At 61.7% G+C, this 24,337-nt stretch overlaps 1 protein-coding gene across 3 annotated transcripts in view; it reads right to left on the bottom strand.

Annotated features, from left to right (window-relative positions):
- Window positions 1-3,683: 3,683 nt before the first annotated feature.
- Window positions 3,684-24,337, bottom strand: part of KNDC1 (kinase non-catalytic C-lobe domain containing 1) — a 69,118-nt gene continuing 48,464 nt past the window's right edge. The window contains exons 18-31 of one of the 3 annotated variants that reach the window (XM_051982801.1): window positions 22,299-22,328; window positions 21,147-21,240; window positions 20,968-21,065; window positions 20,202-20,422; window positions 12,897-13,010; window positions 12,421-12,568; window positions 12,137-12,316; window positions 10,898-11,104; window positions 9,972-10,054; window positions 9,425-9,575; window positions 5,138-5,260; window positions 4,983-5,042; window positions 4,257-4,414; window positions 3,684-4,007 (exon numbers count right to left, since the gene is read on the bottom strand). In XM_051982801.1, the coding sequence (XP_051838761.1) occupies window positions 3,776-4,007; window positions 4,257-4,414; window positions 4,983-5,042; window positions 5,138-5,260; window positions 9,425-9,575; window positions 9,972-10,054; window positions 10,898-11,104; window positions 12,137-12,316; window positions 12,421-12,568; window positions 12,897-13,010; window positions 20,202-20,422; window positions 20,968-21,065; window positions 21,147-21,240; window positions 22,299-22,328 (1,899 nt within the window). In that variant the 3' untranslated portion in view covers window positions 3,684-3,775. The remainder of the gene's footprint in view (window positions 4,008-4,256; window positions 4,415-4,982; window positions 5,043-5,137; window positions 5,261-9,424; window positions 9,576-9,971; window positions 10,055-10,897; window positions 11,105-12,136; window positions 12,317-12,420; window positions 12,569-12,896; window positions 13,011-20,201; window positions 20,423-20,967; window positions 21,066-21,146; window positions 21,241-22,298; window positions 22,329-24,337) is intronic. The other 2 variants (XM_051982799.1, XM_051982800.1) reach the window with 2 other exon arrangements.

The raw sequence follows: 24,337 nt of genomic DNA, 5'->3' as shown, positions 1-24,337 counted from the left end.
CACCCCCACCCCCAACAGCAGAGCGAGGCTGTCCCTCCCCAAACGCTCACGGGCCTGGGACCCGAGATTTAGGAGCCAATCTCCCCCCTTTGCAGGTGGAGACCCCCTGGAGCTGGGCTCAGAGGGTGAGGGCGGGCTTGTGGAGAGCAGGTGCGCGAGCTGGGATTCGTAGTTGGGGCCCCTGCTAAGGGGGAGTCAGAGTGCCATCATCTGCCCGCGGGCTGGGGCTCCTGGCCGGTCCCGACCCCAAATCCAGCGCCCCTAAGGGGGGATCAGATCTGCCCGCAGAGACCTCCGAGGCCCCCAAGGCGGGGCGTCTACAGTCGGGGGTGTTGTAGACCCTCCTCTACTCCCGCGGCACGTGGCGTAACGGGTTTATTATCCCCCTCCCCCACAGACCCACGGGCTTTGCCCCACCTGTTCCCACTCCCGGCTCCAGGCCCCCTGCCGCCTCCTTCCATGCTGGGATGGCCCAGCTCGTGTCATTTCACCCTGGACGGGCCGCAGCTCCCAAAGACTTGCCTGGTCCTTTGTGGGAGGGCGCCCCTCCCCCTTCCCTCTCCCCAAACCCCACAGCGGCTCCCTTTTCCTCTACACTGGGCCCCCGAGTCCCCCCCTTTCGGCCCCGGGCTCAGCGCCAGGCCATGTCCGGGCTGGAAGGCTGCCCCCCCTCCCCCCATCTGCCCTCGGGCTCCCTCCCAGGTGTGCTGTGGGCCTTTGGGCCAGAGCCCAGCGGGCAGCACCGAGGCTCAGAGCCTGGGCTCCCGCCCTTCGGCCGGGCCTGACTGAGCCCGGGACAGGGGCTGCAGGACGGGAATCTCGGAGTCCGTGTCAGCGACACTGGCGGGTCTGGGACGCTCCTGTCCGAGCGGCACTGGGGTGGGGGAGGGCCAGTGGGCAGCGGACCACCCGGAAGACTCCATATGGGTCATTTCCAAGTCTTTCAGTCCTTTCCTTGCCAGACCAGGAATGATTCCAAGTCTCTCTGCCTCTTAGTTTTGGGGGAGGGACTAAGACCTCTGACCTTTCCCCTATGCCCTTCATTTCTTCTCTCCTCCCATGTAATTCCTCTGCAAAGCTGACTAGAGAGGTCCCAGCCCTTCAGGGCATTCCTACAGTCACGTGGTGTCCGGGTGTCTATGGGACAATGGGTACCTGTGAACATTTTACAGAGGAGGAAACTGAGGCCCAGGGCGGTCATAGTGCTCTCTGGGGTGTGCTGGGGCTGCCTCGGCCCCGATGATTCCCACCCCGCCCCCCTCCCCGTGGGCCTGGCCATCCCGGCGGCTCCGGGCAGCCTTCCGTGCGCTCCCGGTGGGAGCCCTGACCGGGTCTGGGCCGGCTCCCCGAGGGCGGCCCACCCGACCGGAGGAGAGCCAGGCCTGGGTACAAATGGCTTTATTTAGAAACCGGGCGTCGCGGAGGACATGCAGACAGCAGCGCGGGGAGAACGGCGCCTTCGCTTCCCCGAGAAAGGCAAGGCCATCCCTGAGCGTCCGCAGGGCCATCCCTCCGCTCCGGCTCGGGCCTTGGCCGATGGCCCCGCGGGCCCCGGGGTCGAGGCCGCCTTGCTCATCCATCCGCCGAAGGGGAAGCTCCTCGGGATGCACATGCAGGCGCGGGCGGCGAGTGGGCCTGGGCGGCAGCCATGCCGGAGTGGGCAGGGGGAGCGCCGCTGGTGGGCTCGGAGGCCCCTCCCTGACTCGTGGGGACACATGGAGGGACCGAACCAACATCCCAGACTCGTTGGGTCCCTTCAAACTTACAGGGTGGGCAAAGGAAGCCTGGGACTGAGGCAGAGGGGCCCGGACACCTTAGGCGCCAGGTGCTGGCTTATGGTGCTTCCGGGGGCTTCCTGCCCAGCTTAGCGGGGGACAAGGCCCCGGCCGAATTCTATTTGGGGCTCTCTTCTGTCGGAGGGTCCCACTCTTCCTTCCTAGGGGAGGCCTGTGGGACCAGCTGGGTGGCCCCAGGGCCTGCTCCTTGGCCAGTTGGCATTCAGCCCCCCCACGTTCATCCCATCCCCAAAGCAGGCTATGTACGGACCCAGTGAATCCCGAAAGCCAGTCTCCCAAGCTGAGGGCACAGGGTTGTGGCCCCTCTCCAGGCTCCGAAGCCCCGGGGCGCTGAGCCGTCCCTCCCTGACAGCCCCAGGCCCCGGGAGGAGGAGAGCACTCTGGCCGAGGCTCATGGGAGGAGGTAAGTTTTACAGGAGGACAAAGTGTTCCCCAGAGGGGGCTGGAGGCAGCCTGGGGGTCATCGGCTCAGAGGACGGGGAGCTGGTCTTTGCCCTAAGCAGCAGCGGGGCCGGGGGCATGCATGGAGCCAAAGCAGGGCGCCATTTGGGAAAGTCCCTTGGACGGGGGCGGCTGGGGTTCCCGGGGCAGGGGAGGAGCAGCCGGCAGAGCCTCCTGGCCCTTGGAAAGCCGGGCAGCTCCTGCCAGTCTGTCACGGGCAGACAGGAGGGGGCCAGGTGGGCCTGAGTCCTGGGGGCGGCCCGAGGAAGGGGGGCTTTCTGAGCCTCATCCTTTACGCTCCCTCCTGGGGCCAGCTGGGGGGGTGAGAGCGTGTGTCTGTGTGAGTGGGTCTGTGTCTGTAGCAGCAGAAGCGCCCCTGCAAGCTGTTGCCCCTTGTGGGGGCCAGGCCCTTAGTTGGGCCGCTGTACCCCCGCGGGCCCCAGGGACGGGGCCTTTCACTGCCCCACAGCGGGCACCTCCTCTTCCAGAAATGGGCGACCGGGCGCTCCCTGCCCTGTCACACTGGGGGGAGGCAGAAAGTCCATAGTTTCCCCCCAGAGGGAATCGACAGCCAGAGAAGCCCCAGGAAGACCCCAGTATCCCGGTCCCTTGTCAGGAAAGGATGAAGGTCTTTGGCCAAAGCCTCGCCCGGAGCCCGTGTGCACGTGGTGATCGATGGGACCCCTCTCCCCCAGCTCTGGCCAGGACCTCCTGGGACCCTCAGGGGCCTAACTCCCGGGTAAGAATCCTGGCCCGGGGCAGCGGGGCCAGAGGAGAACTGACGGGGGCGCAGGACCGGGCCGGAGACCTTTAAGGTCCGGTGGGACCGGGGCTGGAGCACAGCCTCTAGCTCCCTGTGCTTGCACTGGGGGGAGTGGACGCTGGGGGGGGGGCAGGCGCTTTCCTGGATCCCAAGAATTCCACTTGCATTTCCAGCAGGGCCTGGGACAATGAGCTTAGCCCCCCCACTCTGCCTGGGGCTCTGAGCTTCCCTGCCGGGAGAGGGCCCAGGAGCTGAGGGAGGGAGGGTGGGCTGGGAGGTCTGGCCTGGGGGGCAGAAACAGGGACTTTTCCCATTATCCCCACAAGCCCATAGTGAGTGGCGAGAGGATCTTTTGCCTGGAGAGAAGGAAGGACTCAGGGTGAGCCAGGGCCAAAAAGGCCCCATGGCCGACAGCCGAGTCGGGACCAAGTCAAGGATACTGGAGCTGTTGGCCATCGCCTTCTCCAGCCCATTTTACAGATGAGGAAACTGAGGCAAGCAGGGAGAGAAGACACAGGCTCACACAGCTGGCGCCCGAAGCCACGTCCTGCCCACCACCAGAGGCCTGGCCTGAGGAACAATGCCCTCGCCGTCCCGGGCGGTGCCCTCCACCCTCTGGCTCTACTGTAGGTCATTTGCACCCCCTGGTCTGGGTGGGGACAGAGGAAGCGCTTGAGGAGGGGGACAGACAGCTCAGGGGCAGGGGAGACGGGCGACCAGGGACAGTCCTTCCTGCCCCCCGGCCCGATGTCCGGCACGGCCGGCCGAGCTGCGGCTACTGAAACGTGGCCTTCATGCGGCGCAGCGTGTCCTGGATCTTCCGGGAATGCTTTTCCCCAGGGACCTGGTGGAAGTTGGCCCGACAGTCGGCGGCCAGCAGGGAGATGTCGGCCCCGCTGAAGCGGGCGATCCTCTGCCTGAGGTACGACTGCAGCTTGTGGTCCGCCGCAAACGGGTACGGGTTCTCCTGGAACGCGTGCACCTGGCTCACCACCTTGGCGATGTTCCTTGGGGGGGAAGGACCGAGTTGGGCGGGGGGCCAAGGGGAAAGGTGGCCCGCAGGGGTATCCGCGGCAGAGTCCTCCTGCTCCACCCCGTCCACTCCCCCTCCCTCCCCCTCCCCAGCCCCATTCCCGCTCCCTCCGCAGCCCCACTCTTCCCCCCCATCCAGCCTGGGCCCTACTTGCTGAGGCATCCCCCCCACATCCCGCCCAGACTCCCCCCTGCCCATTCCCTGCCCTGAGGGCCCCGGGCACCTGAGCTTGCTCCATTTGTGGGCCCCGTTGGTCATGGTGAAGCCCCCGGTCTCCAGCTGCTGGATGTGCATGGCCAGCAGGTGGGCAGAGGGGATGGTGGGCTGAGTCCGGAACCTGCGGCCTTCCATCAGACACACGCTGTCGCTCTTGAGGAACACCTGCAGGAGAAGGGCTTTCTGGGTCCCCTGCGGCCGAGGCCCCAGGGGACCAGGGCGACTGCTTGCGCTCGTGCCAGCACAGGGCAGACACCTAATCCATGGCGCTTTTGGCCCCTTCCTTCTGTCCTGACTGCTGTCTCGGCCGGGGTCCCAGGGCGCTGCTCAGGGGCAGGTGGGGGTAGGGCTACCCCAGCTACTCTCGGCCAGGAGCGCACGGCCATTTACCGACGCCTTCCCCCACAGCCTTGCCCAGCCGAGCAGCTGGCGCCCGTGGGCACCCCCTCGCCGCTCCCCGGGATAAGCCACGAGTGACCGCCTCCGTCCATCGCCAAGCCGGGCAGGGGCAGCGACGTTCGGGCCTCCAGCCTCGCTCTGGGATGTGCTGGCAGAGCAGGGGGGCGTTCGGGCTTGGACACAGGGTGCCCACATTTGGGTCACCCACCAATGCTGTCGGGGCGCCTCCTACTGGCAGCGGCCCCTTTGCCTCCCACGCTTCCCCAAGGCCGGGCAGAGGAGCCCCCCCCCCCCCCCCCCCCCCACAGAGAAGGAGCCGGGGCCATCCTCGCACCTCCACGGCTTTGAGTTCCTCCATGATTTCTGCGATCTTCGCTGGGAGGATTTTCCAGGCCTTTAAGAGACACAGAAAGGAGCCTCATTAGCTGCGTCCCACCGGGCAGGAGCCGCCGTGGGCCCTCCCAGCAGCACGAGGCACTCCTCACGCACCGGCAGCTGCCTCACCAGGAGATGCTCCAGGCCCCCCAGGATCTGCATGGCCGTGGAAAAATTCCTTTGCTCGTAAGAGGCCTTGGCCACCAGCAGGAACTTGGAGAGGAGGTTCACCTGCAGCTGGAAAAGCAAAGGGCCCGGGTCACCTGGCTACTTCCCCCAGGCCTGCCAAGGGAAGGAGGACCTGGCCCTGGCCCCGAGCCCCGGGCACAGAGAGGAGGGCCTCGGCCCCCAGGCCTGGGCACCAGCTGCTTCCCTCTCCCCCCTCCCTCCTCCCTCTCCCTCCTCTTCCTTTCTCCCTCTTCCCCTCTTCTCTCTCTCTCTCTCTCCTTTTCTCCTTCCTTCTTCCCCTTCTCCCTCCTTCCTCCCTCCCCCTCTTCTCCCTCCTCTTCCTCTCTTCTCTCTCCTTCTCCTTTTCTCCTTCCTTCTTCCCCTTCTCTCTCCTTCCTCCCTCCTCCCTCCTCCCAGTCTTCTAGCACTTCAAATTCATGCACATTTTACAAGGGGCGAAGGTTGGGGGTGGGAGTGGGGATCCTTGAGCAGGTGCCGCTTCCCACCCTTTGGGGACCGGCCTCCAGCGGCCTCCTTCCCTCCCGCCGTGGCTGGCTGACAGGGCCCCGGCCGCAGCTCCCGTAACTGACTCTTCCAGAGTCTCCCCTGCCTCCCTCGGTGCTCCCGAGGACACCCCCATTTTCCGGGTGAGGAGGTGGAGGCCGAGGGGCACTGAGCAAGTGCAGCCCTAACAGCCCCCGGGGAGCCTCCTCCCCATAAATTCTGCCCCGGAAGGGCCAGGGAAGGTCTCCGCCCTTTTGGTTCCCAGGTCTAACTGGCGATTACCCAGCAGTCTCTAGCCCAGAGTCCTTCCCGGAGAGGGCCGGTCATTAGCAGCCGGTTGTTCCTTCTTTCTTCCCCTAACCAGCCCCGCCTCCCCCTCTCCCCGGTCTCAGAGAGGAGGCCCCCCCCCAGATGGCTTGCTCCCATTTTCGGGTTCGGTGCCCAAGGGGACTCTGGGAGCCTTGGATTCCAATGGGCCTTTTGCCTTCTTGGCCCAATGGGGAAGTTGTGCTCTACGACTGCTAGGAGGCGCTGCAGTGGGTGCGGTCCGGGAGAGCTAAGCAGAAATCTGACCTAGATGCTCATCTGTAAAATGGGCTGGAGAAGGAAAGGCAAACCGCTAGCCAAGGCCCCCACAGGGGTCTCCAGGATGTGACCGAAATGACTGAACCAGCCGAAAGCCGCTGGATCTGAGCCCGGGCTCCTTTTCCAGGCAAGTCCTGACTGCTCCCCCGCTGCCTCCATCACCCCACAAGCCTCTGCTGGCCATCCACCTCTCTCCTCTCTTCCGAGGGGCCCAGGCCTTCGGGCCTCCAGCCTGGCCATCGCTGGGACCGCAGGATCACGTTTAGGGAGCACCTGCTGTGTGCCAGGCCCTGTGCCAAGCCCTTTACAAATGTCCATCGCAGAAAGGAGGGAAGGGGCTTTGGAGCCAGGGATCGGGACCACCAGCCACCGGCACTTACAGCGGGGGCGCCTGGAGGTGAGACCACCGGAACTGAAATCGAGCCCAGACGCGCCTGTGTGACCCTGGGGAAGTCCCTTCTCCCGCGTCCTCAGTTTCCTCATCTATAAAACGCTCCCGATACATCCACATACAGATAACGGCCACCCGGGCTCCCGGGCCCCCTCCCCCGTCCCAGCGGAGGCTCTGGGCCTGCCCAAGGCGCTGCCAGCGGCCCACGGGGCTCCCGCCCGCCCGGCCCCGGCCCCAAGGCTGCGGGAGGACCCAGCCAGCTACCGCGGAGAGCTCCCTCACGGAGAGCTCTGCTGCCCCCCTCTGGCCAAAGGGAGGACGAGACAAGGGAGGGCGGGGCGGGGAGCGCGCGCAAGCTGACGCTATGGAGTCGCGAGCCTCCGTTTCCCCAACGGGTCCCGGGCCCTCTGGTGTCCCAGGCAGGGCCCGCGCCGGCTCCAGCCCCTCCCTCCCCCAGCTTGGAGGATTCCAGCCGGGGTCCCGGACAAGGGCCCCCCCCCCGCCCCCCCCAGCTGGGCGTTACGGAGCCTGCCCGCGCCCGTCGGGGACTGCGCCAAATCAGGCTTCCTCACTGGCTCCCCCACCCCCGGCCCCCAAGTGCCGGCAGGCGCCCCCCAGTCCCCAAAGAGAGTCCTCGTGCCTCCACCCGCTCCTGCCGAGGGGCGCAGCCTCCCCGGACACGCCCCTTCCCCCGGGCCAGACTCAGTCCCTCACAGCTGGACTAGGGCAGTAGCTGGGGGGGGGGGTCTGCCTGCCTCGGGCTCCCCCCAATTCCAGCCTATCCTCACTCAGCCGCCAAAGCCGAGCCCGGCACCCCACAAACTCCAGGCCCCCCAAAGTCCTCCCCGCTTCCCGCCCCTGGCTCCCAGCGCCACCTTCCAGGCTTCCTACCCTTCCCTGCCCACAGGGGCGTCTTCCATCTCCGACCCCGGCCTGGAGGCTGGACGCCAAGAAAAGCCTCGCGCCTTTCTCAACCTGCTCCCCCCCAGGCCTCCCCCCTCCCCCCTTTTCCTCTGGATTGCGAGCCGGGGGCTCGCTGTCCCCCATTAGATGTAAGCTCCCCGGGGGTGGGGGTGGGGCGGGTGTTTGGGTTCTGTCCGACTCTCCGGGACCACCTGGGGTTTTCTTGGCAGAGAATGGAGTCATTTCCTTCTCCAGCACATTTTACAGGGGAGGAAACTGAGGCAGACTGGGTGGGGTGACTGCCCGGGCTCTCACAGCTAATCAGTGTCTGAGGCCGGGCTCCAGGCAGGTGGAGGGGACCCGGTGGTCTCCGGCTCCGGCCCCTCGGGGTGACAGGGCTGCAGCCGGGGTTACTAACCCTTATCCCGAGTTGGGCCAGCCGGCAGGAGGAGCCATCCCACAGTGGGAAGGGCCTCCCTCTTCCCAGGGACTCTGGTAGCGACCCTCCATGAGAGGGAGACTTCCTCCAAACCAGGGATTCTGTCAGATATGGAGGGAGGGCGGCTCTAGGGCCTGGGGGTGGGGGGGCAGTGCCCTGGGTCAGGCAGGGGGAACCGCCAGCGCCACCTCCCCTCTCCCCTCCCCCCCTCCAGGGGATGGCCTCATGGCTGTCGCTCCCGGAAGCTGCTCCGGGAACACCGGGCCCGGATTGGCTGCGAGCAAAGGGCTCCCGAGGACCCAGAGGCAAGTTCTGACTAGCAGGTCCCGGCCCTGCCCAGGGCTCCCCGCGGGAAGGTCTGCCTGGCAGCAGGAGGCGCCCGAGAGGTCGGCCTCGCAGCCGCCCCCAGCCCCTTCCCCTCTGAGCCGCAGCCGGAGCCGTTCCTAGTGGTGGGGACCCGGGGGCTCTGGGAGCCGCGCCCGCCCGCTCGGGGTTGCCGTGTCGGGAAGCCTTCCACAAGTGCCTCACTTTACGGTTCTGCCGGTTTCTCAGGGTCTGGCCCAGCCAAGTGCGATTTTATGAGCATCTGCTAGGCCATTAATGGGGGTCCCCTAGTCCCCAGGGGGTCTGGCCAGGACGGGGACGGCCCGAAGCCCGAGTGTGTGCTCTCTCTCAGAATGGTCAGCCCCGGGCCTCCCCCTGAAACCGTGCCCTCTGAGCCCTGACTGCCTGAAAGTGGAGGAAGGTCCCTCGGGCCACGGGCCGACAGACTCCCCTGTGCTCGCTGGGGCTGTCCCCGGGCCAAGCTGCCCGAGGCCGGCTCTGGGCCCCGCCGCCTTCTCCTCTCGGGGCCTCTGGGAAACGACCGGGGCGAGCAGGGGCTGCCCAGGCTCCTCCTCGGACAGCGACGCCGTTTTCTTGCTTAGTTAAGACTAAACCCGACACTGAAGTGAGCGGGAAATCCGGAGTCCTCTTGGACCGGGAAGTGTCTTTAGTGACTGTACGTCCACCCACATCCCTCAGCTACGGGTCCCTCCCTCCCTCCATGTGTTCATCTACCTCCCTACCCATCTACCCCCCCCCCCCCACTGTCTGCCTACCATCCACCAGCCAACTGTCCCTTCATCCCTCCCTCCCTCCCTCCACCCATTTATCTTTCCACGCTTTATCCACGACGGCCAGAAAACTGGGAAAGCCGAGACTCAGACACACTGACTGACTGTGAGCACGGAAAGGACTCCAGGCTCAGAGCAGGGAGAGATTTGGCTCCAACCCTACTTCGGACTCGTAATGGCTGGGTGACCCGGACTACTGGGGCTCAGTTTCTCCATCTGCAGAATGGGCAGGAGGGAGGACAGAACGGGAAGCGCCGTCAGCAGTCCTCCCTAGGACGGGGCTGGGAGCGGCCAACCTTGGAAGTGTGACTCGTCACGATCTCGGCGGCGACCCAGGTGCTGATGTTGTCGGCGTTCCTCAGGAGCTGCAGCAGGTACTTGTCCTGGACGTAACTGGGCAGGAACAGGCTGCCCGCCTTGGAGGACAGGGACTCTGAGGAGGCGCATCTGTGCGGTGGAAGCGAGGGGCCTCGTGAGAAGGACGGGGGCCGGCCCCCACCCTCCCCGAGGGCCCGTCCCTGCAGTCTCTGGGCTGGGGTCCGCCCCGGCGCACACGTGCACGTGCTCCGCCGCGCCGCAGGAGGGCCTTCAGGACAGCAGAGGGAGACTCAGGCCCGGCAACGGGCAATGCGGGCACGGGCCGAAGTGGCGCCAGGGTGCCGGCCTCAGGGAGCCGCCCTCGCGGTCGCAGGAGCTTGCCAGCTGCCGCAAGCCCCCTCCCATCCGCTTGCCCAGGCTGATGGGGAGTCTCCTGCTACTCTTTGGGGGCTCCGAGGGACCCGGACGGGCAGGCTCTGGGCATCGGCCCTGGCACGCAGCGCCCGGCAGCGGGCACACACTCACTTGGGCATGGCTGTGCTTTTGTCCAGGACACCGAGGGCTCTCGAGTTCAGGAAGTGGACTGGATGGCACTTCTGGAACATCTCCTTGTGGGGAAAAGGATCCCGGTCAGCGCTGGTGGCTGCCTCGGCCTGTTCTCCTAAGGCAGCCTGCTGGGCGCTCTCCAAGGTACCTGGGGCCAGTCCCTGGCCTGCGTTCTCCTGCTCAGCGACCAGGGCTTGTGCTGGGGGGGAGGTGCTTCCAGGATGTGTGGGGGTGCTCCCGGACGGGAGGGGGTGCTCCCAGGGTGGGAAGGGGTGCTCCCAGGGCGGGAAGTCAGACATGGGCAGGCCTCTGGGAGACTGGGTGCGGCCGGCCAGGCGCTGATGCCGGGGAGGGGCTGGGGATCCTCACTCAGGGGACCAGGAGGAGAGGGTCAGCCCAAGGAAAGGGATGCCCAAGGCAGCATCCCTGGGGGCAGGAGTCCCTGTTTTCCCCGCACTAGCTCCCGCTGGCTTGGGGACCCCCTCCCAGTTCCCGGGCCAGGGGGCCGCCTCTCCAGTCTGAGCCCTGTGCCTGCCACTTAGGGGCCCTCTAGTGGCAGAAAAGAAAAGGAGAAAGGGAAAACTGCCAGGGAAGATTTTGGCCTTCCTTGCTGGAGATGCAGAAGTCGCAGGTGGGAGCCACGGCCTTCAGGCCACAACTTGCACCCACCCCCCGGGGTTGGGGCCCTCATTTGGAGCCTTGCCAAGCTCCCCAGTGAGCGCAGCGCTGCGGGAGGACTCGATCTCGGCAAGGCGGTCGTGCCTTTTTGGCCCTCGCACTGACCGGCGGCTCCACGGGCCGAGCCCGTCCTGGGGAGCGCGGGGACTCCTGAGGGCAGCGCGGAAGCAGTGGGGGCAGTGGCTGCCCCCGGGCCCCCTGTCTCCCCCCTTTCCTGGGGTCCTTACCTGCTGCATCAGGGTCAGCTGGCTGAAGAGCTGGTGGGTGCTGTACTCGGTGAGGAAGTAGGGCCCCTTCTCGCTGCCCTTGCCGTAGGCCCCGCAGAACTCCTCCAGGAAGCAGGGCTTGGGGAGCGCTGAGGCGATGGTGTACGGCCGCTCTTTGTGGTGGGGCAGGATGAAGCCGTTGCCCCGTGGGAGCTTCCAGTTAAAACCCTGCCAAGACAGAGGTGCTGGGGGGGTTCCCTCCAGCCTGGCCCTGCCAAGGAGGGCGGGAAGCTCCGGATCGGGCACTTGCCCCCAAAGAGGGAGGGCAGCTCTGGATCGGGTACTCCCCTCCTAAGGAGGATGGGGAGCTCCGGATCGGACGTTTCCCTCATAAGGAGGGCGGGGAGCTCCGGATCGGGCACTTGCGCCCAAGGAGGGTGGGGAGCTCCGGATCGGGCACTTGCGCCCAAGGAGGGTGGGGAGCTCCGGATCGGGCACTTGCGCCCAAGGAGGGCGGGGAGCTCTGGATTGGGCACTTGCCCCAAGGAGGGTGGGTAGCTCCGGATTGGGTGCTCCCCTCCTAAGGAGGGCGGGGAGCTCCGGATCAGGCACTTGCCCCCAAGGAGGGCGGGGAGCTCTGGATTGGGCACTTGCCCCAAGGAGGGTGGGTAGCTCCGGATTGGGCACTTGCCCCAAGGAGGGCGGGGAGCTCCGGATCGGGTGCTTCCCTCCTAAGGAGGGCGGGGAGCTCTGGATCGGGCACTTGCGCCCAAGGAGGGCGGGGAGCTCCGGATCGGGTGCTTCCCTCCTAAGGAGGGCGGGGAGCTCCGGATTGGGCACTTGCCCCAAGGAGGACGGGAAGCTCCGGATCGGGTGCTCCCCTCCTAAGGAGGGCGGGGAGCTCCGGATCGGGCACTTGCCCCAAGGAGGGTGGGTAGCTCTGGATTGGGCACTTGCCCCAAGGAGGGCGGGGAGCTCCGGATCGGGTGCTTCCCTCCTAAGGAGGGCGGGGAGCTCCGGATTGGGCACTTGCCCCAAGGAGGACGGGAAGCTCCGGATCGGGTGCTCCCCTCCTAAGGAGGGCGGGGAGCTCCGGATCGGGCACTTGCCCCAAGGAGGGTGGGTAGCTCTGGATTGGGCGCTCTCGGGAATCTGAAGGCCCGCCTGCCCATCCCTCTGCTCGGCCCACCGAGGCCGCCCTGGTGCTGCCCGGCCCACAGCCGGTGGCGGCAGTTGGGCATTTCTGTGGAGAGAACGTACCTTCCGAGAGAGGTTCTCCTCCGAGAGCTTCTTGCAGAGCGCGTTCAGGGACCGCGTGTCCTCGTCGGCCTCCTTCTCATCCTCCAAGTCCCCGAGGCGGGAGGGTCCCTCACACTTCCCATCTGTGGCTACTTCAAGAAAGGAGCGCAGGTGCTCCCCGTAGCCGTCCAGGGGAGTGACCTGGCCAGGGCCCAGCGCGCGGTCAGAGGGAGCTGCCCCAGCCCCAGCCGGCCCTTCCCGGGGCTCCCCCCGACCTGCTCGCTGGCAGGTAACTGAGGCGTTACCTTGGAAGAGATGAACTCTTCCAACTTTTCCAGGAGCCCAGAGTTCCTGGTAAAGTCAATGGTGTAGCAGTCTTCAATCCAGGCCTGGAGGATGCAGAAACTGCGGTTATAGATTTTGGTGAAGGTGGAGGTGGGGTCGTGGTTGGCTCTGCAGACAGAAGGAAGAGGGAGGGCGGGGTTACCTGCGCGGGAGCTGCCGCCTTGGGTCTGGGGCTGCAGGGGGGCCGGGGCCTGTGTCGCGGGGGCCCTCATCCAGAGGCCTCCCCAGCCACCGGGGCCCCGGATCTGGGCCAGACGGGCGCGGGGACGCAAGGCCGGAAGGAAGGAAGGGCTCCAGCCCCAGCTCCGGTCATTGCTCCAGGTCTGGGCCAGAAGGCGGGGACTGGCAGCACAGGGTCTGAGGGCGCGGCGCGGGCTGCCTGCCAGGGGCCAAAGCCGCCTCTCCCCGGCCGCCCCAGCAGGGGCTCCCGACTTACCGGGACAAAGTGCTGTTGATTCTGTCCAGGAGGAACTGCAGGAAATCTTCGGGGGTGCAAAAGTACCGGAAGGTGTAGAGGAACTGCTGGACATAACCTTCCAGGAAAGCGTCACTGCAAGAGCAGGGGGAGGCCCGTGACGCGCCGGGACGCACCGGGGCCTCGCTTTTAGGCACTGTGGGCATCGCTCGGCAAAAGTGCCAGCCTCGGGGGGGTCAGCAGGTGTACAGGAGCAGGACGGCGACACAGGGACACACAGACACACGGCCAGGGGCAGAGAGACACCCAGGGACAGAGACATGCCAGGGACAGACAGACGCACGGCCAGGGGCAGAGAGACGCCCAGGGACAGAGACATGCCAGGGACAGATGGATGCCCAGGGGCAGAGAGACGCCCAGGGACAGAGACATGCCAGGGACAGACAGACACACGGCCAGGGGCAGAGAGACGCCCAGGGACAGAGACATGCCAGGGACAGACGGATGCCCAGGGGCAGAGAGACGCCCAGGGACAGAGACATGCCAGGGACAGACAGACACACGGCCAGGGGGCAGAGAGACGCCCAGGGACAGAGACATGCCAGGGACAGACAGACGCACGGCCAGGGGCAGAGAGACGCCCAGGGACAGAGACATGCCAGGGACAGATGGATGCCCAGGGGCAGAGAGACGCCCAGGGACAGAGACATGCCAGGGACAGACAGACACACGGCCAGGGGGCAGAGAGACGCCCAGGGACAGAGACATGCCAGGGACAGACGGATGCCCAGGGGCAGAGAGACGCCCAGGGACAGAGACATGCCAGGGACAGACAGACACACGGCCAGGGGGCAGAGAGACGCCCAGGGACAGAGACATGCCAGGGACAGACAGACGCACGGCCAGGGGCAGAGAGACGCCCAGGGACAGAGACATGCCAGGGACAGATGGATGCCCAGGGGCAGAGAGACGCCCAGGGACAGAGACATGCCAGGGACAGACAGACACACGGCCAGGGGGCAGAGAGACGCCCAGGGACAGAGACATGCCAGGGACAGACAGAGAAACAGACACAGAGACATATACAAGAACACACAGGGACATAGCCAGGGACAGACAGACATTGCCTTCATGGTGATCATCTTAATAAGCCTCTGGATCCCCTTTATGCTATTCTCCTCCTTTGGGGATCCTGACTCGGTCATTTGGCTCACTCCCTGGCCCTCTGGACTTTGGGTGGATGGCAGAACTAATATCAGACTTTATCTTGGGTTTCCAGAGACACAGACCCTCCCCAAGCCCCTGGGACTGGGGCTGAGCACAGGCTCCAGACCGCCGGTCACTCAGCCGGGTCCGGTTCTCTCGGCTGTATCACCACCACCCCCAGCTCGCCATCTTTCCCCTAAGAATGGCATTGTTCACCACAAAATCCTGCCCCCCACCTCCACTGAGTCCTCTCCGCTGCTAGGCCCTCCTCTGCCCTGATGGACTCACCTTCCCACCCACCCCAGGAGCCCTTCTCAGGCTTCCAACGCTCCTCAAGACCCTCATGGCATCCCCAAGCCGGCCCCTAGCACCTGAGAACTTGGGGCCATGTTTCCCTGGAAAAAGGCGACCATCGGTGGCGAGCTCCCTCTTGTCCCGGTGCCTTCTGGCCTTTGTTTCTCCTCCACCCTGTCTCCCATGAAGAGGGGCCTTCTCTGTGTGTCTGTGACCCCATGGCGCCCCATCTGCCCCGGCACAACGCCTCCTCTGGGACCCCTTTTCTCACCATCCTCCCACCTCTTACCTGCTTCTCTGTGTTCCCATTCTCAACACAGAACAGAACCATCATCCTTCTCGCCTCCTTTTTTGTCATTCCTTCTTTCCTCTAACCCCACTGTGGTCTGGCTTCGGTCTCCTCCCTGCCCATAACTCCTGATCCCCAGTTCTCTTCTCCCCTGCCTCTGACTCTCTCCTCTCTAGGCTTTTACTCTCTCTTTGTGTCTCTGTCTCTGTGTTTTTCTGTCTCTCATGTCTCTTTCCTGTCTCCACCTTTGTCTCTGCCTCTGCCCCTCCCAGGTTCTCCTCTAACCTCTCTGATCACCCCTTCTCAGTCTTCTTTACTGGATCTTTTCTGAGATTTATGCCCATTGACTCTGTAAGCCCCTCTAAGGCTCCAACGCTCCATTCCCACTCTGTTTTACTCAGAGATTTTCCTCAGCCTCTCTGACTCAGCTGTTGTTACTGTGCTAATGATTCTTAAACCTACTTACAATAATAGCCAGCCTTAAGATTTCCAAAACCTCCTCAAAGGAGAGGCAGAGCCTCTGGAGGAGTAAAGGCAGGGACCCACCTGAGCTCTCCCCCAAAACGGCCTGAAATAATGATTCTAAACCAAATGAAACCAAGTGAAACAATTTTCCAGCCCAGGACGACTTAGGTCAGCAGCAGAGGTCTGTTGCACCAGGGTGAGAGAGCAGCGCAGCCCGGCCTCGCCAGCTCAGGCCCAGCCTCTCCAGGCTTTGGGGTGACCGAATCCATGGCAACAGTGGCAGTTTTCAGACCTCTAAGTCCACAGACAGGAAGGGGACCAGATAATGGGCCGGAAGGAGGTTATAGGGCTCCCTTTACTGGCAGGGGGAGGATTTTGTTGCCTTGTCTATACTTTGATCTGGGTTCTAGTGCCAGGAAGACCATTAGTACAACAGAGCCTCTCTGAAGAGCAGGGAAGACAATGTGAAAGACTTCACTGAAAAACAGCTGACCTGGGAAACAGATCCAGGAGAGATAATTTTAAAATTATTTGGCAACCTGAAGGCCAGGATCAAAATAAGGGCCCAGCCATGATCTTTCAAGAAATTATCAAGGAAAATTGCCTTGATATTCTAGGACCAGGAGGTAAAATAGAAATTGAAAGACTCTGCTGATCACTTAATGAGATTGCAAAATGAAAACTAAGAATACTATAGTCAAATTTCAGAACTCTCATGTCAAGGAGAAAATATTGCAAGCAGCCCAAAACAATTCAAATATCATGGAACCACAGTTAGGACAACACAAGATTTAATACCTTCTCATTTAAAAGATTGGGGAGCCTGGAATGTGATATTTCACAGTGCGAAGAGCAAGAATTACAACCAAGAATCACCTCCTCAGCAAATTATACACAGTATAATTGTTTTTTGGGGAGGGGGAATATGTATATTGAATGAAATAGAGGACCCCAAGCATTCCTGGTGAAGAGACCAGAGCGGAATAGAAAATTTGACTTTCAAGCACAAGATGCAAAAGGAGCATAAAAAGTAAACAAGAAAGAGAAAACACAAAGGATTCAGTAAGGTTAAAGTGTTTATCTTCCTATGTGGGAAAATGCTATTTACACCTCCTAAAATTTTTCTCATTATTAGGGCAATTAGAAGGAGTAAACACAACCAAGAATCACCTACTCAGCAAATTACACAAAGTATAATTGTTTTTTTGGGAGGGGGAATATGTGCATTGAATGAAATAGAGGACTTCCAAGCATTCCAGATGAAGAGATCAGAGCTGAATAGAAAATTTGACTTTCAAAGACAAGATGCAAAAGAAGCATAAAATGTAAACAGGAAAGAGAAAACACAAAGAATTCAGTAAGGTTAAAGTGTTTATATTCCTATGTGGGAAAATGCTATTTACAACTCCTAAAAACTTTCTCATCATTAGGGCAATTAGAAGGAGTAAACACAAATAGAAAGTAGAGGTGTGAGTTGAATGTGAAGACATGATTATTTAAAAAAATAAAATTAAGGAATGAGAAAAAAGAATACTCTGGGAGAAGGAGAAAGTGAGAGAGAGAGGAGAATAAATTATCTGACATAAAAGAGGTCTGAATCAGATCTTACAGTGGAAGGGAAAATGGGGAAAATGGAGAGGGAAGCACATGAACTTTATAGGAAAATTAAAACACTGATGTATTATTGGTGAAATTGTATACTGACTGCAGAGCAATTTGGAACTATGCCCAAAGGGTTATAAAACCATGCCTAAAACTACTGACCAAGCAATGTCACAAGATAAAGATAAAGATAAAAAAAAAAATGGAGAAGGATCTTTGAGTACAAAAATATTTATAGTAACTTTTTTTTTTAGTGGTGGGAATTAGAAATGGAGGGAATGGTTGAACAAATTGTTCTGTATGATTGTGATGGGATATGATTGTGCTTTAAGAAATGATGAGCATGGGACAGCTAAGTGGCACCGAGGATACAGCACTAGCCCTGAAGTCAGGAAGACAGTTCAAATGTGGCCTAGCTGTATGATCCTGGGCAAGTCACTTAATCCCAATTGCCTCAGCAAAAAATAAAATAAAATAAAGATGAGCAGGACGCTGTCAGAAAAAACCAAGACAGATTTCTATGAACTGAAGCAAAGTGAAATGAGCAGAACCAGAGCATGTTGTGCACAATAATGGAAACATCGTGCAACTATCCACTTTCAGCTATTCTCATCAATACAATGAGCCAACACAAATTTGTAGGTGCTGTCGGTCTCCAGAGAAAGAACTGGTAGAGAAGGCAGAGCGAAAATCCTTCTTCTTGCTTTGCCTTTGGTCTTTGCTTTCTTTCACAGAATGACTTACAGGGAAATATATTTTGAATGACTACATATCTATAACTTGCTTTCTGAGAAAGAGAATTTGGAGCTCAAAATCGGAAAAAAAAAATGTTAAAATTGTTTTTACATGTAATGGGCCAAAGCGAAATACTGTCAGATTAACAATGTTTTGACAAATACCTGATTTTATCCTTATGACAACCATTGGATGTAGGTGTTATATCCATTTTTAAGATAAGGAAACTGAGGCAGGGAGCTTAAAAAAAAATCCATAACTAGGCAGTAAGCATCAGCAGGATTTGAACTGAAGTCTTCGAGCTGATCCTTGTTGTGATGCTGAGGAGAGGCAGTTGGTTCTATATGGCTTGGATCCGGTATGGCCATCGATGTACCTTCCAACTGGAAGGGTCTGTTTGTCTATGTGCAGCCTGGGAGGCTCAGAAGGCCCAAAGCCCATTCCTTTGCCATCTACAAGCCAGTGCGGACTCAAATTGCAGGAAGGGCCATTTTGGCTGAAGGGTCCAGCACTTGGGGTGCTGTTACCCCAGGGGCAGGTGCTGAATTCTGGCTCGGAAGTCCCGTGTGTTGGCTCTGTGACCAGGGGTCAGCTCCTACCCACGTTGAGTTCCCTAAGGCTCTGGACCTTCTCCTTCTCTCTCCCCAGACTCAAGACCTCCCATGGCTTTTCTTATCCTTTCCATGACTGCCCTAGCTACGGCATCTCATTGACCAAACTCCTGGGCTCTTATCTCCTCTCCGTGTGTTTGTGTGAACACATTTCCCCCAAAGAATAGAAGGTCTCTGAGGAGGACACGTTTTTATTTCTGTGATTCTCTCTCCTGCCTGGCTCTTAATAAGAGCTCGCTAATTAATCGGATGACCAATGAAGACCACAATGAATAAGTCCCCACTTCTAGCCCTCATCTTTCCACAAAACTCATCTTTTCTTCGCCTCCCCTTATCAGATTGGCCCCTTTCTGTAGCCTCTCTATTTCTATCCAGAAGCCCATCATCCATCTGCCTGTCGCCATCTGCCACCTGCCACCATCATCCACCATCTGCAGGCTCCCGGTCCTCCCAATCACATCTTTCATCATCTCTTATCTTGACCTCCCATTATCTCTTCATTTGCTGGGGACCCTTCAGTCTGTCCCCACGTATTTTGTATCTGAGCCCTTCTCTCTCTACCTCAGTTCAGGCCCTTACCTTGAAGCTGGATGACTTTTATTTAAAAAAAAAAATTAGGGGGCAGCTAGGTAATGCAGTGGATAGAGCACCAGCCCTGAAGGCAGGAGGACCTGAGTTCAAATCCAGCCACAGACACTTAACCCTTCCTGGCTGTGTGACCCTGGGCAAGTCACTTAACCCCAACTGCCTTAGGAAAAAAAATTAGAATTGCCATTTTTATTATATTAGCTCGACTTCTCCATGAGCAATCGATATTTTCCCAGTTGTTTAGATCAGACTTTATCTGTGTGAGAAGAGTTTGGTGACCATGTAGTTCCCGGGTTTGTCCTGGCAGGTGGGCGCCCAAGTAGTTTGTCTACAGTTATTTTAGATGCAATTTCTCCCGGCCTCTCTTACTGCTGGACTTTGCCAGGAACAGAGAAACGCTGCTGCTCTGTGGGACTTTATTTCACGTCTGGAACTTTGCTAAAGCCGAGAACTGCTTCCAGTGGAAGATTGTCTCGGAGCATCTGCACAGAGCGGTCTGTTGAGCTCCTCATCGCTGGCTCTAACGCCCTGAATTTCCTTTTCTCATCGCTGACACTCCTAGGGCCACAACGAGTGCCGCTGGGGGCAACGGGCCCTTAACATTTTAAACTGTTGTTCCCAAATAGAGAACAGGAGGCTAGCATGGGGACCTCGGTCTCTACATCCTTCAGCTGTGTCTCCCCCTTGAAAACAACCGGCCAGTTTCCAAGCTGTCCTGCTCTTCTGGGTCTCCCTGACCTGAGACACTGCGGTCTCCCCGATCCCGGCCTCTCTCCTCTCCACTGTCCTCCCTGCAGAGATGGGTCTCCCCCACTTGTGGCTCCTCATCCCCCACTCCAGGCTCCTCTATAGGCTCCTCCCAGAACGTGCTCCCCACAGGGGCCACTCCGTCCTCCCCCCCCCCCCAATTTCTGCATTTCCCTCTGAGCAGAGTGCCGACGCTGGGGCCTCCTCCGGCTCAGTGGCCCACGCTGTCCCCGAGTCACACCTACTTTGGGCGGCGTTTCTAGTACGCCTTTCCCATTTGGGATCTGAGCTGGAAGGACCTCAGGGGGTGCTTGGTCCCAGGCTCCTTTTTGCAGATGAGAAAAGTGGTTTTCCCTCAGGAGAACATAAGCCGGGAGCGGGGAGGCAGGGCTGTGTCTGCAAGGATCCCCCCTTTCTGCCCGCTTTAATAACTTTCTCACTCACAATCACATGGCATTCTCCCAGCACGGACCCCGTCTTACACATGTGGAAACTGAGGCTGATGGTGGAGGGAATTGATGGCAGGTGAGAGACTTGGACTGGGGGGAGTCTGATCAGTAAATTTACCCTCCCCGGATTGGAAGAAGGGGGCCTTCCGCCATAAAGGGTAACTTGGCCAGGGACGTGGACCCTGCAGGGAGTGTCCTGAGAGCAAGTGCGGGTCCGGCCCCAGCCGGCCATTCCTCCGGACGAGAACCGTGCAGGCGGAATCTGCCCGAAGGTCAGAGGCGCTCCTTCCGGCTGACCCCGGGCAGCCTCCCACCCTTTCTGAGCCTGGGCCCCGAGTACCTGGAGTAGAGATAGGCCATGAGCCCCAGCGGCGTCCCAGCCTGGAGGATCCGAGACCTCTTCTGCTTGTTGTTGCCCTGGTGTTTGTTCACGTTGTAGAAGATGAGCGAGGAGGACTCGTCTAGGGGGCTGAAGTCCAGGGTGTCGCCCCCGGCCGCCGAGATGTTCACGATGACCGGCAGGGCCCAGGGCTGCAAGCCCCACTGCTCCGCGTAAGCTACCTGCGGGGGAGGGGGGCAGCGGCTGTTGGGGGGCTGGAACACTCCGGCCTCTGGTCTTAAAGGGCCCTGTGAGAAGGGCTGGGGCTAGAACGGGGCAGCCACCGGCCATTCCTGGAGAACGGCCCTGTTCTGTGGTGGGAGCTGACATGGGCCCATGTAGAATGGGGGGAGGGGGGAGGGGGAGAAAGGGGGAAGGGAAGGAAAAGGGAAGGGGGAGGAGAAGGGAGAGAAAGGAAGAGAGAGGAAGAGAAGGAAGAGGAGAGAGAGGAAGAGGGGAGGGAGGAGAGGAGGAAGGGAAAGAGAAAGAAGAGATGAGGAGCAGGAAAGGGAAGAGGGGAGGGAGAAGGGAAAAAGAAAGAAGGGAAAGAAGAGAAGGAGCAGGACAGAAGAACAGGGGAAAGGGAGGAGATGAAGAAAAAAAGAGAAAGAAAGGAAAAGAGAGAAGCAGCGGGAGAGGGAGGAAGAGGGGAGGGGGAAGGGGAAAAAAAGAAGGGAAAGAGAGAGAAGAGAAAGGAGAGGAGGAGGAAGAGCCAGGGCTGCCTTACCTGCAGGTACTTCCTGACCAGCTCAAGGAACTGCACCTTGGCCTTCGTCTCCTCCAGCTGTCCTTTCAATTTGGACAACATGGTTTTAACGTCGGACCCTTAAGATGTAAAGCACATTTAGCGGAGCCTGGGCCTGCGACGCCGGGGCCGCCCGCCTCGCCCCTGCCCGCGGCCGCTACCTCGGCTCCTTTTCTCCTTCTGGAGCAGCTTCTGGCGGAACTTGAGGGTCTTGCGGTAGTTTCTTTTCTCCATCATCAGCTGCTGCTCCAGCTCCTGGGAAGAGGCCGAGTTCGTGGCTGGGTCCCTGAGGCTACCCCCTTTCTGCCGGCCTGAGGCCCGGCCCCCAAACAGAGGCTGCCCATTGGCAGCCGGGACTCCCCAGCACGGGAGGAGCCGATGCTGGGGGCCGCCCACCAGCCCCAGGGCGGGCGCGAGGCTCTCAGAGAGGCGGGAGCCCCGCAGGCTCAGCTCGGGCCCTTTGGACCTCAACCGGCCGTGGGAGGAGCACCAGCATCTTGTCTGGGTCCTGACAGTCTGAGGGAACCCGGCCTGAATGGGAGCCGGCCCTTCAAGGCTGGAGGGAGGACCCTCAAAGGACCTGACTCCGCCCCTTCTCCCCTCTCCCCCCCCCCCCCCCCCCCCAGGGATAACCTAGTCCGCAGCCGGGGGCCTCCAAATCCTCCCTGAGGAGCCTGTCTCCCCGCCCCCACGGACCCCCCGGGCCTTGGACCCCCCCCAAGCAGCGCTCCGGACCCGCGGGCGGGTCTCCCCCGCCCTCTCTTGCTTTGCTTCAAGCCACGGAAGGTTCCGATCCCCGGAGGTGGGGCAGCCCCTCCACCAAGAATCGGGCCCTTTTGCTCCGGACACGTCCCAGCGTGGGGCGACAAACTCCAGGAGCGGGGGCTGGTCCGGCCTCGGGACAAATTGGGTATGAAGGGAGCCTTTGGCGAGGCCCTTAACTAGAACTAAGATCTCGGGGCCATCAGCACAAAGACGGACCCTCCTCCTCGGGGCCGAGTGACCCACGGGACAAACGCTCATCCGTGGGAGGGCCGGGACCAGACGGGGTGGGGGATGGGCGACCTAGCCCTCGCAGAAGCGAGGGACGCCGGGAAGAGTCCACGTGCGAGGGCTGGCGTGGACTGCGTGGGCCGGCCGGGCCCCTCCGCGCTTTTGCTTTTAATCTTTGATCAAGGGCCGCTCGCCTGGGAGGGCGGACTTGACAATGGCCCCCAACCAAAGGCTTTCTTTAGGAGAGGCTGGAGACGCAAACGGAGGGGAGGGGCCCAAACTTGGTCAGAGGGGGCGTCCGGCCGCACCCGGAAACCCACCTGGTTACACTCGTGCTCCTCCAGGGGGGTCTGCTCCCGGGCGGCGCCGGCAGAGAGCGGAGAAATCGCCGTCATTACCCCGCAAACGTCCCGTCCCCCCCCCCCCGCCTTGGATAACGGGCTTCTGGCCGGGGTCTGGCCCAGAGGGAACCCCAGGGCGTCTCCCCAGGAGCGGGCAGGAGTCCGGAGCGGGGGTGGGACCGGGAGCCTTAAAGAAGTGGGCGGAAAGACGGCCCAGGACTAGTGGGGAGGGGGCAGTGAGAGCCGGCGGGAGGGGGCAGTGAGAGCCGGAGGGAGGGGGCAGTGAGAGCCGGCGGGAGGGACAGTGAGAGCCGGAGGGAGGGGGCAGTGAGAGCCGGCGGGAGGGACAGTGAGAGCCGGAGGGAGGGGGCAGTGAGAGCCGGCGGGAGGGGGCAGTGAGAGCCAGCGGGAGGGGGCAGTGAGAGCCGGAGGGAGGGGGCAGTGAGAGCCGGAGGGAGGGGGCAGTGAGGGCCGGCGGGAGGGGGCAGTGAGAGCCGGAGGGAGGGGGCAGTGAGAGCCGGAGGGAGGGGGCAGTGAGGGCCGGAGGGAGGGGGCAGTGAGAGCCAGCGGGAGGGGGCAGTGAGAGCCAGCGGGAGGGGGCAGTGAGGGCCGGAGGGAGGGGGCAGTGAGAGCCGGAGGGAGGGGGCAGTGAGAGCCGGCGGGAGGGGGCAGTGAGGGCCGGAGGAGGGGGCAGTGAGAGCCGGAGGGAGGGGGCAGTGAGAGCCGGCGGGAGGGGGCAGTGAGAGCCGGAGGGAGGGGGCAGTGAGAGCCGGAGGGGGGGCAGTGAGAGCGGAGGGGAGGGGGCAGTGAGGGCCGGAGGGAGGGGGCAGTGAGGGCCGGAGGGAGGGGCAGTGAGGGCCGGAGGGAGGGGGCAGTGAGAGCCGGCGGGAGGGGGCAGTGAGAGCCGGCGGGAGGGGGCAGTGAGAGATGGAGGGAGGGGGCAATGAGAGCTGGAGGGAGGGGGCAGTGAGAGCCGGCGGGAGGGGGCAGTGAGAGCCGGCGGGAGGGGGCAGTGAGGGCCGGAGGGAGGGGGCAGTGAGGGCGGAGGGGAGGGGGCAGTGAGAGCCGGAGGGAGGGGGCAGTGAGAGCGGCGGGAGGGGGCAGTGAGAGCCGGAGGGAGGGGGCAGTGAGAGCCGGCGGGAGGGGGCAGTGAGAGCCGGCGGGAGGGGGCAGTGAGGGCCGGAGGGAGGGGGCAGTGAGGGCCGGAGGTAGGGGGCAGTGAGGGCGGAGGGGAGGGGGCAGTGAGGGCCGGAGGGAGGGGGCAGTGAGAGCCGGCGGGAGGGGGCAGTGAGAGCCGGTGGGAGGGGCAGTGAGAGATGGAGGGAGGGCTACTTTGAGCCCCTGCAGGGCCTGGGGCCGGATTGGGGGGTGGGGCAACTCCCAAGTCAGCAGCCACCACCAAGTGGTCTACTCGCCAGGGATCCTCCCCCAGGAATCCTCCCCTTAGGGATCCTCCCCTTAGAGATCCTTCCCTTACGGATCCTCCCCTAGGGATCCTCCCCTTAGCACCAAAGGAAGAGAGAGCAGGAGGCAGCCAGAGGGAGGACAGTCCCCTCCATGAGCCATCTCAGACCATTCTCTGAGCCCCGGAAGCTCCAGCCTCCTCACCCATCTCATAGCAAAGGCCTCCCGACCTCGCCCCCTTGGCCCTTGAGGGGATGAAGACGGCCTGGGCTGGGACCAGACTGCAGAGGGCGCCAGAGGCTCCCGAGAGAGGGTGGGGGGCAGCCCTAGAGCTGAGGCCATGGGAGGAGTCCCAGGAGGGGGTCACTGCCCTTCACCCAGGCTCGGGCAGCCCAGGTGGTCAGCGGGCTCCCCCGTGGCCTCCCATTCTCCTCCCCACATTGGGCCATCTCCAGGCCTCCTCTTTTCCCAGCTAGACTCAGGGCAGGAGGCCAGGGCGCACCCAGCCTCAGGGGATTTTAGAGGCTCCGGAGGAGGCTGGGGAGCACTGGCCAGGCCGTTCCAGAATCCTCTGTGCCCCCTGTGCGAGCCCCAAGTGTGGCAGGCCCAGCCTC

Source organism: Antechinus flavipes, chromosome 2, assembly GCF_016432865.1.
Source record: "Antechinus flavipes isolate AdamAnt ecotype Samford, QLD, Australia chromosome 2, AdamAnt_v2, whole genome shotgun sequence".
NCBI classification, from domain to species: Eukaryota; Metazoa; Chordata; class Mammalia; order Dasyuromorphia; family Dasyuridae; genus Antechinus; species Antechinus flavipes.
Note: the sequence above shows the minus strand (reverse complement) of the source record. Positions and strands in the feature narration are given on the sequence as shown.